Here is a 15,392-nt window from a genome sequence, read left to right as displayed (position 1 = left end):
GAAAAATTCATATTGATTCCTGGTCAAATATTTTAATTTTACACCACGTTTTTGAGAAAAATTAAGATACAGGGAAGATACCCCTTGACAGCGTTGCCTCCTATTTTGAGAGCCATGAGCCTAAGCTATATAAGACAAATTATAATGTCTTCCTGAAACTTATCAAGTCTGAGAATTCTGTTGCCTGTACATTCTTCCTCATGGTGTTCCTTCTTAGTATGTAACAGAAATCGATCCTGCTCTTTATTCATCTAGTTGCTTTTTGTTCAGCTTTATGGGGACATAAAGATCTAATTATCTTCATAGTATTGTGTTTATTGTGGTACTGAATTACTACTTGCTTATTTAATTAAATTTGGTCCTAATTCCTTTAACCCGTTTTTTGTTTGTTTGCTTTTAGGATCTGTTTTTTTAAACTTTGACCCTCTGGATTTTAGCTAGTTTTTCTATATTCTTTCTGAGGTATAGGAATTTATTTTGTTAAGTAAGAAATTGACATGAATCAATAATATTAGTATTTGCTATTAATATGTAAGTTACTAAACTCGGATTTCCTTTTGATGTGTGATTGTTTTCATTATGTCTATAGACATAATAAATTCCATTGTTTTTAACAGGGTGCATGAAGTCCATTTTCTGGGCCCTATCTACTTCTTCAGGCTTTCCACCTGCCTACTTCCCCACCCCTCCTCACTGATGCAGTGCCAGAATTGACCCAACTCACCTTGATCTTCACTGCTTTGGAGATTTCTATATAGTAGTCCTTCTCCCCGGAGCCTCTGTCCCTTTTCCTCCATCTGGAAGCTCCTCGTCATTAAGTTAATGGTAGTAGTAAATAAGGAAGGATGAAAAGAAAGCTGGCACAATCATAAAGCTTAGAACATACAGGTCTTCTTTAATATGGGATCTATCTTTAAGGAAAAACTCACTGATTTTTTAATAAAATTAATTTTTTTAAAAAGCACTATTTTAAAATGTTTTGGTGATTTTTCTGATTGTAAAAGTTAAACGTTCTGCTTGAAATGGTTTTGACCTTATTTACTGAAGTCCAAAAAATAAATCCCCTTTGTATTGATTTTGACTCTTATGTCTGGGTCTAGGTATATATTTAGTTTCTTGTTTTATTATACTTTTATATAGTAAAAGTGTGTGTGGGGGGGTTTCTTTGCCGCATCATTCATGGTGAGACTGTCTTTCATTCCCTGTCCTTAGGACTCGTACTCATATGTGAGATCCACAGCGCCTGCTGTAGCTTACGACAGTAAGCAGTACTACCAGCAACCGACAGCAACTGCTGCTGCTGTAGCTGCTGCTGCCCAGCCTCAGCCCTCTGTTGCTGAAACCTACTATCAGACAGGTGGGTCTTATTAATATACGTGGTTTCCTTGTAAACTATTGAATATGTTATTCAGGGTGTTTTTAATGACAGTATGCTGGTGGGTCCATCTAAACTTACTGAGTTTGTTGTATTACCTGGAGAGGCAGGTTCTAGCTATGTCCTTCCCTTTCTCTGCTAGAATGCCTTTGCGTCCCAAAGAGAAGGCCATGGAAACAATTCATAGTCATACCCTGCTCTTGTAGAAATGTATTTCATTTCTGGTCTTTAGCTTACAGTTCTCTTCCTGCTGAAATAAGTTGTACAAAAGAAGTTGTGGTGATAGCTTCAGGCCAATTAAGATACCTTAGTATCTTTTCCAGAAATGCCCAGAACATAGGACTGCCTTTATGGCCAATGGAGATCCTTTGTGGGCCCATATTTTTAAATCATCTTCCTCTGATTTGTAATGACAATTGGTTCTGCAACCAGTCACCAATATTACAGTTGGATCAAAGGTAGGAATTGTTTTGTTTGCAAACAGTTGTACATATTTGTAATATTTAAAAGATGGATTTTTTTATAAAGATTTAATTGAGGACTTGTAAAACAAAGCGCTCTAGGTTTTGAAAAGTAGGCAACTCCTTTAGTTTAATTATTTTTGAAGGACCATTGAGAGAGTGAGTAGAACCTTAGGGTAGGAAAGAGTAGGATTGACTTCTAGTACTGACTTTACCACTAATATGGGCAAGTGATTTTTATCTCTTTTTATCTCTGTTCTCTTATTTGTAAATGAGATAGTTGACCCAGATCACACTAGGATACTTCTAGTTCCAAGATTTTATGTGTTCCTTAAAAGTGGTTTAAAAGTATTTTGAATTATAATGACTCTGACTTTTCTTTTAGTCGCATCTCTAATGATTTTTGAGTACAGCAATCTATAGTGAACTTCCTGGTTAATTATCAAGGTTAGATTGTGCTTAGATTGAATTATGTAAGAGTCAGCTTGATTTAGTCTGAGTTCTGACATTGCCTGTGTAACTTTGTAAGTCACTTAGGTCTTGGACATTATTTCTTCTTTTAAAATTTTGTCCTCTTCTGTGTATTGTGTGGGTAAAATTTCATAAAGTTTTATAAACTCTTAAGTGCAATTTTTTAAGATACCTTAACTTAATTGAGCATAAGATGAATTTGGCCCCCTGACATTTGGGGCTTTCTCAGGAATTATATTTGTATGCTCTAATGATCATTAATAAGTGATTATTAATTCAGTGATTGATAAAAAGGCTCATAAGATTCTTAAAGTATACACTCATTTTGAATATGGTCAAAGGCAACAGAAAGACATTAGTGGTAGCCGTTTAAGAACAGCTCTACTCAGACTATTGATATTTGAAGAATTAAGTCAGTAGCACCTTGTGAGTTGGAATTATATTGAAGTTCACTGTGGATAAATCAATAAAATGTTATGACTAATATATGAGTAAATTCCATATAATGAAACATTGAAATTTTTATGGTGAATTGGAATATATACTTTGAGTTTCTCTCTACTGTTCCCAATATGAAGCATAACTCTCAAGTAGACTGACTCACCTAAATACACACAGACACAGACACACACACACACTTTCTGAAAATTTCCTTTATTAATACCTGTTTTAAGTAGTACTTGTATTTCAGTTAGATGTAAGTTTTACAAAGTACCATTTTGGAAATAAGTGGACAGCATCTGGGATGGGATAATAATTTATGTAAATACTATATTTTGCTCAATTAGTAATAAGAATTTTACCCCTTTTGCCAAGAAGAAATTGCTGGCATCAGATTTACAGTTAATGTTTATATCTATTTTTGTAATTTTCCAGGATATTGGGTACAGTAACTATAGGCATGCCTTAGAGATACTGTGAGTTTGGTTCCAGAGCACCACAATAACATGAGTGCTATAAATCGTTCGCCCTTCTAATTTTCTGATGTCTCTTTCCCCATTTAGCTCCCAAGGCAGGTTATAGCCAAGGTGCAACTCAGTATACACAAGCCCAGCAAACTCGACAAGTGACAGCCATAAAACCAGCCACACCGAGTCCAGCTACTACTACTTTCTCCATTTATCCTGTATCTTCCACCGTACAGCCAGTAGCAGCTGCAGCTACTGTGGTGCCATCCTATACCCAGAGTGCTACTTACAGTACCACGGCAGTTACTTATTCTGGTAAGACTAATAAACAGTGTTTAAATGAATAAAGAAATTAGAGACTTGCTAGAAACTACCTTGATTTTACTCCCAGTAGAAAGAATTGAATTAATTGATAGGCCTTAATACATGTGCATCATGTGACAAATGGATCATAAGTTGCATGGGGTTTTTTGTTGTTTTCTCTTTAAGCCAGAAAATTTTAGTAGAATGTGAAATGCTCTATTGGACATTTGAAAGCTAGTCATCAGTCTTGGGCCTAGCATTGCAATAAGATAAAATGACAGTATTCTACTAGTATTCTATTCCATTTTATTTCTGACTTTTCCAAGTGAATTTGAAAACTCAAGGTTAACAAGGGAATACCACTGACAAATTATACTGTTTTATTTCAGCCTTGAGGAGCTGTTTCTTCATACTTATCAGGAATAAGTAATTTGAAAAATATTGGGTAGCATATTTGTAAACATCCATAAGATAATGGTTATATAACACATCTCGGAAATACAGAGTAGTTTTATTTTCCTTAAATAATCATAGTTTTTCCTGGACAAGTATAATCACTAAAACATTCTTACTGTGTCCAGTGCTTTTGCTAATTTCCAGCTGAGGTACCTGCAGTATTCCAGTGATTGAAATCATACTTTACTTTTTTGTAGACACTTGGTCTTGTACTACTATATGGATTGTTGTTGTTTTGCATTTATTCCTTAATACCTTATCTTGTTCCATGGAGGATTTAAGGTGACATGAGAAATTTCAATTCTTACCTGTAGCTTGAGTGTTAGAAGCCTAGCTACTGAATTAAAAAAATATTTTTTAATTTCTCGAGATTTTTTTTTTTGTCTCTTGCCCTATGCCAAATGCTGTGCTGGGTGCTAGGGATACAATGGTGAATTAGGCAGGCACGGAGTATTTGGGAACAAGAGTTCATTGTGGCTGGAATACAGGACAGGGGATAAATATCAGGAGACGAGGATGGAAATGTCAGTGTGAAAAAAGCCTTGCTGTCTGCTGTGTATGTCTTTATCTTGTGGGCAGAAAGGATGCCAAGAGATCTTATGAAAAAGGGAAAAATGAGAGCAGATTTGTAAGTTAACTGACAACCACGTGGAAATGAATTGGAGGTGTTATTCCTAGATCTGTCATTCAGCATTGCCCAGATATAACTTTTCTGCTTCTCTTGATCTGATTAACCAGTTAATAACTGTAATGGAATTATCTCAATGAAATCTTGAGTGGACACATTTTTTTAGTGTCCACATTAGCTTCAAAATAATGAGTACAATAGTATCCTTTCCTTATATACTGCTTTGTTACATGAATAATACGTCATTATTTTAAAACTAGAAACTGGAGAAAAATATCACTGGACATCTACCCCTAGACACTAACTGCCATTAACATTTTAGTGCATGTCTTTGTATACTTTTCTTCCATGGGGATACCATGGTTTCTTTATAAAAATGAATTTGTCTTATACATATTACAATGTGTGACCAAAAATTAGTGAATGTTTAAATTAAAAAATTTATTACAGTAAAAGACACATTGCCATTAATCCACCTCAAAATACTCCCCCTCGCTTCGAGCACACTTAATCCCATCGTTCTTGCCACTTTCTGAAGCAATTCTGGAAGTCCTCTTTCATGAATGTCTTTAGTTGTGCTGTCGTGGCTGCCTTGATGTCCTGAATCGATTTAAAATGTTTACCTTTCATGGTCATTTTGACTTTGGGGAAAAGCCAGAAGTTGCATGGTACCAGATCCGGTGAATAAGATGGATGAGGACACACTGTAATGTTTTTCTTTGACAGAAGTTGCCATACCAGAAGCCATGTGTGACACAGAGCCTTTCTGTTGTGATCACAAAATACAGTGAATGCTCCTGCCATCCAGTGGAAAGGCAGGGATCTTCAATACTGGAAGCTGTGAGCCGAACCTTAGTAATAGTGTGTGACAAGTTTCAACTTGTTAAGTGCAGTCAGTTGGGTGTGAGCTACGGTTGAGAGGTGTTTTTTAAAATGTGCCGTAAGTCATCCTCCATCATGACAACACTCCGTGGCACATACCGCTTCTGGTATGGCAATTTCTGTCAAGTAAAAACATTACGTGTCCTCATCTAGCTTATTAACATTAACATGATCTGGCACCATGCAACCTCTGGCTTTTCCCCAAAGTCAAAATGGTTCAGGACATCTAGGCAGCCACAACAGCACAACTAAAGACACTCACGGAAGAGGACTTCCAGAACTGCTTCAGAAAGTGGTAAGAGCATTAGAATAAATGTGAAGCAAGGGGGAGTATTTTGAGGGGGGATTAATGGCAATGTGTCTTTTACTGTAATAAATTTTTTAAAACTTTAAACATTCACCATATTGTTTGATCACACCTTGTATAAACTACTTATTGTGAATGTCCTTTCGTGTCACTAAATATAAAGATATATCATTCCTTTGATTAATATTTTTCTCCAACTTTTCAGTTTAGAAAATTTTAATTCTGCAGAAAAGTTGAAAAAATAGTACAAATGCCCATATACCATTACCTACATTCACAAGTTATTAATATTTTGTCACATTTACTTTATATCTCCTCTTAAAATATATTTTCTAATGGGTCAGCTATATATAAAAGTTGCAGATGACATGCTTTTTGCCCAGAATTTTTCAGCATGTATTTCTAAGAATAAGGGCATTCTTTTACATAGCCTCAATGCAGATATCTTAAAAAGGAATTGAAGATGGATATTATCTAATAAATTTCTTCAGTTTTCCACAGATGTCTTTTATGGCTAGGCTTTCTGTGTTTGTGTGTTTGTGCTTTGTTTTATATTCAAGATCCAGTCAAGGGTCATGGATTGTGTTTGGTTGTCATGTATTATGTCAGTTTCTTTTAATGTAGAATAATCCCCTATTTTTGTCTTCTGTTTTGTGACCTTGACGTTTTTTAAGAGCTCAAGCCAGTTGTAGAATGTCCCACAATCTGGATTTACCTGATTTCATTATGCTTGGATTCTGGCAGCTTATTAGTTAAATTGTCTAAGAAAACTTTTCCATTTTACCATACCAGGAGCACATAATAAATGTCAGTTTATTTGTTGTTGATGATATCAAGTATAATCACGGTCAAAGTGGTAATTACCAGATCTCTCCCTTGTAAAGATACCTTTTTCTTTTTGTAACTAACCAAGTAATTTGTGGGCCTGTACCCAGCTACCTTTCACTTTAGGGTGTTAGATCCTTTGAAGATCACTTAACTGAATTAAGTTTTACAGTGGTGGCTGCAGAATCCTTTATGTTGATTCTTAGGCATTCTTCTCTAAAAAAGAGTCCCCACCCTCCTCTCTTTTAGTGTTACTATGGGCTCATTCTTTTTTATTCAATGCAGTATAATCCATTACTCCCTTTTTGTCTTTTGGAGGCACACATTATCCCAAATTTGACCAATGGGATTCTTTTCAAACCAGCTCCTGAGTCTTTTCGTCTTGGCATCATCAGTCTTTGAGTGTTTCTCTCCTTTTCTGGCACAGTAAGCTATTACAGATACACTTGGAGATTTTCCTGCCCTCTACTAACAATTAGTCATTTTACGGAGGAGCCATGGTTTCTTATATGGCAGTGGTATTTAGAAACCTAGATCTGTGCTTAGAAATACATGGTTTTTAATGGCTGCATAATATATTGTTGTATGGAGGTAATATATTTTAAAGTTCCTATTTTGAAACATTTAGTTTCATATTAGGGAAAACTAGAAAGAGTACTGGGTAAAGTAATTCTTGTATGTAAAGATTTGTGTGTTTGCCAATTGTTTTCCTAGGACAAATTCCTATTTTTGGAATTGTTACATTAAAGGGTATGCATTAGTTAAAGAATACCTGATACACAGTGTGAAGTTGCCATCCAGAGAGATCATTTTTAGGGCATCTGTGTTCTATATCTGCAACTTTATATCAACTACAACTTAGGTTAGCTGTTCTTTTTATCTCATTAAAATGAGTTCTAGAATATTGGTACATACTAAATGGTAACTTGTAGCATGATGGATTTACTAGTGAAATGGTATGTTTTTGTTGCTGATAATGTAAATTTAAAAATTATATTTTGACTGTTTTAATTATGTGCCTTACTAATAATTGATAGACATTTTTAATAAAAGTACTTTTAAAGTGAAATTATTTTAGCGTTCAAAATTTGGGCTTTTACTTAAATTAGAGACACAGCCTTGTATTTGTTTTGCCATAGTACTTTTACAAGAAATGTACATTTTGTTACTAGTAGACATAGATGATGATTTAAAGATGTTCTTTAACAGAGTTCCAGAATTGTTAGCCCATCTTTCAGTGTATGCTTAGACATTTTAAAAACTATAATAAGTAGTAAGCTATAATTAAGCTTGCTAGTTTTATTAGACTACATGTGTGCAAATGGAGGAGATTATTTATAAAAATTAAGCTTAACCTGGTGATTTTTGCACTTTAAATAACTCAGTGTTTAAGGGACCTCACAATCTCTTAGCCTCAGTTTTCTCATATGCAAAGTAGTAATACCTGCTTTAAAGATACGTTCTGAGTCTTCCTGTGTTTGGGACACTGCCTCCTGTATTGTGGATTCTCAAAAAAGAAAAAAGAACTAAAATTCCTGGTCATCCATTATAGGATGCTGTTGACCTTATTTTACTTTGTTTTCTTTTTTCTTTTTTTTTTTTTTTTTTTTAAACTTTGGTACTTTTTTTTTTTATTGGGGGAAGGGGAATAGGACTTTATTGGGGAACAGTGTGTACTTCCAGGCCTTTTTTCCAAGTCAGGTTGTTTTCCTTTCAGTCTTAGTTGTGGAGGGTGCAGCTCAGCTCCAGGTCCAGTTGCCATTGTTAGTTGCAGGGGGCACTGCCCACCATCCCTTGCGGGACTCGAGGAGTTGAACTGGCAAACTTGTGGTTGAGAGCCCACTGGCCCATGTGGGAATCGAACCGGCAGCCTTCGGAGCCAGGAGCACAGAGCTCCAACCGCCTGAGCCACTGGGCCGGCCTACTTTGTTTTCTTGATGTATAACTCATGAACTTATATTTAAGTGGCATTTTCACAGATTCTATATGGGACAACTAGTCATTTGGGAAATGTTTATATTTTAAAACTCGTGGTCCTAACTGGTAATGATGTAAAAGTAGCTTTATTATTTTTAATTGGACAATTTTATGGTGTTTTAAAGAGCGAAATTTAAACTGGACATGTTTCTGCCTATAAATCTGAAAGCATTTGGCTGTGAGCTTAATTAGGCTCTTTTATCACATTCTTTAGTAATAGGTGACATTGGTAGAATCAACACATTAAACAGTTTAGTGATCTATAGAATTTTTCTTTTGACCAATTACAATTACATCAATTGTTTTCTGATGGTCTTTTATCTGTTTATTATTCGTATGTTTACCTACTTCCTACGTTTATTTTTAGATTTTTTTTATCACACCTTCTGTTTCCGTATCTATAAGAATTTACAGAATTTAATAACCTGCCATAAAAGTATAGGAATGCTTTTCTTGAAAGTTGCCCAACTGCTCTCTCTTCTGAAAATGTCCAGTTTCAGATTCCTGTGATTGTGATTTCCCATGCATCTTAACTCGCACCTTTCAAATTCTGGTTTTCTTCTCTCTGTGCAGGTATATTGGAGTCGGTGGGTTATTAGTGTTTACTTTTCAGTGTAGCAGTCTGCGTTTGTGAGACGAAAAAGTTCAGTTTTCCTTAAGTAGTTCTGTGTTATCCTGGCAATTAGGAATCTCTTTTGAACCTTACATGACTCTTTGCCCACTCATTTCCACTTGAGGGAAAAATAGAAATCTTATAGAATACGATAAATAGGAAGTCCATGAAATTTCCAGAGATCTTAGTTTAGAATGGGTACGTTTCCCAGTTTTTAGGTAGATTTAGAAATAAAATCAGCAATTTTGTCAAATTTAAAACTACAGATCTCTAAAGCTATAAATCACTGAACATAAAAAAAGTACAAATTATGTCAGCAACTACTAGCGTAATGTGCTTGTTAATTAGAGACTATAAACTATAGAAATGGATGGAATCCATACATGTAACCAGAAAATATAGTGCTTTTTCATCTTTTGGAAGATGAAATCCAAAATATTTGGTTCTTAATTCCAAAATCTTTTATCTGTTGTCCTGTAAATTCATCTGAACCTCAATTCCATATCGCGGACTAAAGCTTAGTAAAAACTAAGCTTTATTCACCTGGCCACTCTAAACCAGCTTCTATTAGTTCCTTACTTTTTTCAGATGCACAACCCATCAGTCAGTCGCTGGAATTCAAAATTTTGGTGTCTTTGTGTGTTTTCCTCTTCTTTCATATCTTTTATCTTCCTGGTCACCAAGCATGTGAAATCTTAACTTTCATGAGTTTATTTTTTTTCCCATCTAGTATCCTAGTTCAGACCCTTCCTCAAATCCAACACCTCCCAAATTACATTCAGAGGAATTCTGTTTGGGGAAATATTAACAGTTTCTCTGTAGCCACGTAAGTTTACCAAATACTCTATCACATCCCTCCAACCGAACCAGAAGCTTCTTGAAGACAAGGATCAAATCTTTATATCTTTATATCTGCATAACACTTGGCATGTGTTGAGTAAATACTTGTTGATTGACTTATATAAAAGGAAGATGTTTTCTAGGTTTTCTGAGATATACATTATTTGTAAAGATGCACATGTAAACCTACTTTTATGAGTAGAATTTATTGAATTTAAATTCATAACATTTAACCTGGACTTTTATAGTTATGTAACGTAATTTTTGTTTGCTTTTCTCTGTAAGGTACGTCTTATTCAGGTTATGAAGCAGCAGTGTACTCAGCTGCATCCTCCTATTACCAACAGCAGCAGCAGCAACAGAAGCAGGCGGCGGCGGCAGCTGCTGCTGCTGCTGCAACAGCTGCCTGGACAGGGACCACCTTTACTAAAAAAGCACCATTCCAAAATAAACAACTGAAACCAAAACAGCCTCCCAAACCACCCCAGATTCACTATTGTGATGTTTGTAAGATCAGCTGTGCTGGACCACAGGTACTTATGTTGTATGTTTTACCATGAGTCTTCAGTGGTTATTTTTGGTAGTTAAATATGGTTGGTATTCTCTTGTGCCTACAAAGAAGGTTAACATTTTCCTTTCTGTTAGCTTTTAGCTGACGCATACATATTTTGCTAAATGGCTAGTTTTAAAAGTATTTGTATTGAGACATAGGAACTCTATTACAAAACTGTAAAAATGATTGAATATAAATGAAAAATGAGTAAATTGAGCCTTTTTCAGGAAGGATACTTTGCTTTTTAATTAATACTTTAGCTTAAACGTTTTATATTTATATTATTTGGGATATGGGGGAAGGATTGAATTTTTATGTATTTTGTAATACCTTCAACTTGCTTTGTAAAGCCCTTACACAAAATTCTTCAACTTAAGACAGTTGGTTAATTGATTTCTTTAGCTCTTATTCAAGGTCCATTTTGAGTATATGAATAGAATTTTACAGCCAAAAAAGGATGACCATAGAGATAATTCAGTTTACATGCTTGAGTTAAAGATGGGATGACTTTGTCAAATGTATTATTTTTTGGAACATATAAGTAGTTGAAGAAAATTGTCTTTTCTGGAATTTTAAAAATCCTTAAAATAAGGCCTTTTAATCTATAATTTTTAGGATAACATTTCTAATGAGACTGACTTTTGTATTAATATGTGCTTTATAGAATATTACTTATTTCTATATAATCTCCTCCATGAGGGACTAGGAATATGAGGAACAAGAAAGGTGTAGAAAAGTGTCTCTTAAAAAATATCAACTAATGAAGCATGTAGAACCTTTATTCTTTTTTGTTTGTTTTGCTTTTTTCCTGGTTGCTACACCTTAAAATATGTGATTAAGGCAAGAATCTGTTTATAAAATCTGATGAGTTCACTCCCATCCCAACTTTGTTTGTTAGTAGTTTTCTTTAAGATTATCTAGTTTTTATATAAAAATTTGATAGTCTGGCAGATAAAGGGCATATTATTTGAAAAGACCAGATTTTGATTCTTAGTAATTTCTTCCAGTTATATCGGTCTCCTACCCCTGCCCCATCTGTGTACGTTCTTTTTAATTTACTAGATCAGTTCTGTCTACTTCTTAATACTGAATTTTAGGGGTGTTTTCAGTTACCAGCATTACCTGAATTATATCAAATTAGGGAATATTTTAATATATATGACTAGTTATATGAAACCTTTTTTCTCCATAATTTGGTGTGATAGGAAATGGTTTTGTTGTGATTACATGTTTGGAGGAGAGGGGGCAGGTGCGGAATATTTATAATGATGGGATTAAACATGAAAGGGAAAAAAGATGTTGGTCTTAGTATTTGAGGAGTGTATCCTACTCTATTACAGCTATTTGGAGGGGATGAGGCTATGAGTGACAAATGTAAGCCTAAGAGATGTATTAACCATGTCGTACTTATATCGAAGGATAGAACATCGGTCTCGGGAGATAGGTTAACAACAGCATTTAGAATGAGTGTTTGTAAGGCTTACCAGTGATTTGAGGGTGTCTAGATGGTTACACAAGAACAGGCCAGGGTACTTCTGCAAGTCAGAGGCAGTGCTTTAAGGGGTTAATGAGCCTTAGAGAAACATAGTGAGATTGTGTGATAGAGTGTAGGTGTGGACATAGGCGGCAGACTACTTTGGTTCAGATTTAAGGGGCCGGGGCCATGGTTCCAATCTTGGCTCTGCCACCAACTGTGTCCTTGAATAAGTCAGAGACCTTAACTTCTTTGGGCTTTTGTTTCCTTACTTCTATAATAGGAACTTGTCCTAAATAATTAAGGCTTAAACTGCTTCATGGAGCCGCTTCAGGCTGCCACAGGTAATGAGAGAAAAATAAAAAGGCTGGATCTTAGGTCTCCCTCTTTTGTTTCAAAAACAGAACAATTTTCTTTACTTGTGCATAATATTTATAAAAAGGATTCTCTTGTTTAAAAATTAAAAAATCATTATTTTGGGTAATCTCTAAAGTTCCACCCAGCTCTGAAATTCTATGATGAATATACAATTTTAGCCTAGTCATATGTCTTAAAAACAATTTAAAAAATAAAACATGAATGAGACTATTTGGCCCCACTCAAGAAAAAACAAACTACCCAACAGTCCATATTAACTTCTCATTTTAATAAATCTTCCCTCTTCAATTTTCTGCATTCAAGACAATTTTTAATATATTATCTCACTATTTTGTTGGCTAGTATTAAAATAATAAGAATTTTCCTTGAAGTTATATACAATTTTGGCTGTGGTATTTTAAATAGGCATTTGTTAGGGTGGCAAGAATTCTATGTGAATGTGCATTCTGAGTCAGAAAAGTCAGTTTTGCGGTGGCCCATTAGTTTAGTTGGTTAGAGCATGGTGCTAATAACACTAAAGGTTGCATGTTTGAGCCCTGCATGGGCCACTGTGAGCTGTGCCCTCCTTAAAAAAAAGAAAGAAAGAAAGAAAGAAAAGTCAGTTTTCTAAATAAACACCTGTTTGTGAAGAGTCTTGTTACCATAGAATAACTTTATTCCTTCCCATGATGGAGATACATTTTCCCTCCTCATCTTGTTCATATAGTTAAGTAATTTCTTCATGGAGTGAGATCGCTGTCGGTTCTCTATCCAACATTATACAGAAGCAGTAAAAAATGCAAATTCTTGAAATTGAAAGAGGTTACCTTATGTTGATACTATGGCTATGTATGAAAGTCCTTTGTAAATCAAAGTGTTAGACAAATGTATTGGTAAACAAGGTATAAAAGAACCACACATATATCAGTATGTAGGGAATTCACATGCTTTTTTGTTCAGTTACTTATAAAATTGTTTAGTGCTCATTTTTAAATGAGCATTAGAGATTTGAGAGTTGAATACTTTTCAAACGATGTAGATAGAAAATTAGTAAAACAACATTTATATTTTTTGTTTGAAACAGACTTACAAAGAACATTTAGAAGGACAGAAACATAAAAAAAAAGAAGCTGCACTGAAAGCCTCACAAAATACCAGCAGCAGCAACAACTCTACCCGTGGGACTCAAAATCAGCTACGTTGTGAGCTCTGCGATGTGTCTTGTACAGGAGCAGATGCATATGCTGCCCACATTCGTGGTGCTAAGCATCAGAAAGTAGGTGTTTTTCCCCACGCACCCTTATGTCTTACTCTGTTTTCTTTTACTTTTTCAATTGGGGTGGGGGGTGTTGAGTAAAACTGACTCCAAAACTTAAAACTTTGAGTGCATTTTAAGCCTTGTTTATATGCTAATATAAATAAAGGTGACTTCAAATAGTCATTGCTTAAAGAGAACGACTGAAGACCTTTCTTTGAATTGAACTAGATCATTTATTCCACCAGTTGGAAATTTGTTGTATGATTATTTTCTTCCTTTTGTCATGCTTAAGTCTAGGTTGCTATGCATGCGGCCAAGTCATTTCGTGTTTCTGCCTTAATTTCCTCACCCGGTAGTGGATGCAATATGTATCCATATCTGCTTCACAGAAATTATTTTGAAAGTAATGAGTTTTGTGTATAAAATACATATAACAAAAAATACAACAAAGGAAAATAATAGTTCAGGTTTTTGTTTTATAATGTCTCTTAGACAGAATTAAAAATCTACACTGAATTTCCTGACAAATGTGCTTTTATTTTGTAGGTGGTTAAATTGCACACAAAACTTGGTAAACCCATTCCTTCAACGGAACCAAACGTTGTTAGCCAAGCTACTTCTTCAACAGCTGTGTCTGCTTCAAAACCAACTGCCTCTCCTTCAAGCATTGCAGCAAGCAATTGTACTGTGAATACTTCATCAATTGCAACTTCTTCAGTGAAAGGTCTTACAACTACAGGAAACGCGTCTCTTAATAGTACATCCAACGCTAAAATATCAGCAGTGCCTACAAATATGGCTGCCAAGAAGACATCTACACCCAAAATAAACTTTGTTGGCAAGTACTGAAGCTTCTCTGTATTCCTCCTAACTTCATCAAAGTGATATTTCTCTTCTAGTCCAGGACTAACTCTTCAGCTTATGCTCTTGTACCCATCTTTTCTTCTCTGGGACCTCGTTGAATCACATATCTGTATTTTTTTTCTTGAATTTTTAGTCCTCTAATGGTTTCTTTCTCTTCCCTTCAGCCATGAAAAAATGTATGCTTTTTTTCTTTTGTAGTCTTAAATTTAAAAAACACATTTCCCCATTGTGATTATCCTCTCAAGCTGCTAACCTAATTCTTATTTTCTCTACTTCTATACTTCCTATCCAGTTCTCAGTCTGTTACACTATTTCTATAGGGTATTACACTATACCCTTTTCTGAAACTGCTTTCAGGAGTCATCAGAGACCTAATTGCCAAATCCAGTGGCCAGTTTTCAGTTTCATTCTGTTGACACCTCTAACATTTGACTCAGTTGACTCTTATACCTTAAAGCTTACGATACGTCTCTATCTGTCTATTATCTGTCCACCCACCCCTTTCTCACGCATCTCTATTGGTTCTCCTGCCTTCATGTTCATAAAGTGGTAATGTTCCTAAGGTTTTGATTCTGTTCTCGTCTTTATTTGGCCAGTATTCATGAGTGGTCTCTTCCATTCCAATGTGTGCAGTGACTTTAAAATCTTGTGGGCAAACTCAAAATCCCTATCTGAGTTCTAGAACCATCGTTTGGTATTCCTTGGTACACTTGTGTACCTAGTCGTTTCTATCACAATATTTCTACCCAAAAAAAAAAAAAAATTTCTTCATAGCCACTGCCTTGTTTTTAGGCCTTCAAAGTTTCTTCTTCAGAGCTTTCTCTTGTTGCATCTAGTCTT

The 15,392-nt window shown here is 35.1% G+C and overlaps 1 protein-coding gene across 4 annotated transcripts in view; it reads left to right on the top strand.

The window, feature by feature from the left end:
* ZFR (zinc finger RNA binding protein) overlaps positions 1-15,392 on the top strand; it is a 69,447-nt gene that overhangs the window by 18,274 nt on the left and 35,781 nt on the right. For all 4 annotated transcript variants that reach the window (XR_004423499.1, XR_004423498.1, XM_033110200.1 and 1 more), the window contains 5 exons: positions 1,213-1,357; positions 3,312-3,530; positions 10,332-10,579; positions 13,515-13,706; positions 14,235-14,526. Coding sequence is in view for 2 of the 4 variants with exons in the window: in XM_033110200.1 (XP_032966091.1) it covers positions 1,213-1,357; positions 3,312-3,530; positions 10,332-10,579; positions 13,515-13,706; positions 14,235-14,526 (1,096 nt within the window). In the remaining 2 variants the exon portion in view is untranslated. The remainder of the gene's footprint in view (positions 1-1,212; positions 1,358-3,311; positions 3,531-10,331; positions 10,580-13,514; positions 13,707-14,234; positions 14,527-15,392) is intronic.

This window comes from Rhinolophus ferrumequinum, chromosome 7, assembly GCF_004115265.2.
Source record: "Rhinolophus ferrumequinum isolate MPI-CBG mRhiFer1 chromosome 7, mRhiFer1_v1.p, whole genome shotgun sequence".
Classification (NCBI taxonomy): domain Eukaryota; kingdom Metazoa; phylum Chordata; class Mammalia; order Chiroptera; family Rhinolophidae; genus Rhinolophus; species Rhinolophus ferrumequinum.
Note: the sequence above shows the minus strand (reverse complement) of the source record. Positions and strands in the feature narration are given on the sequence as shown.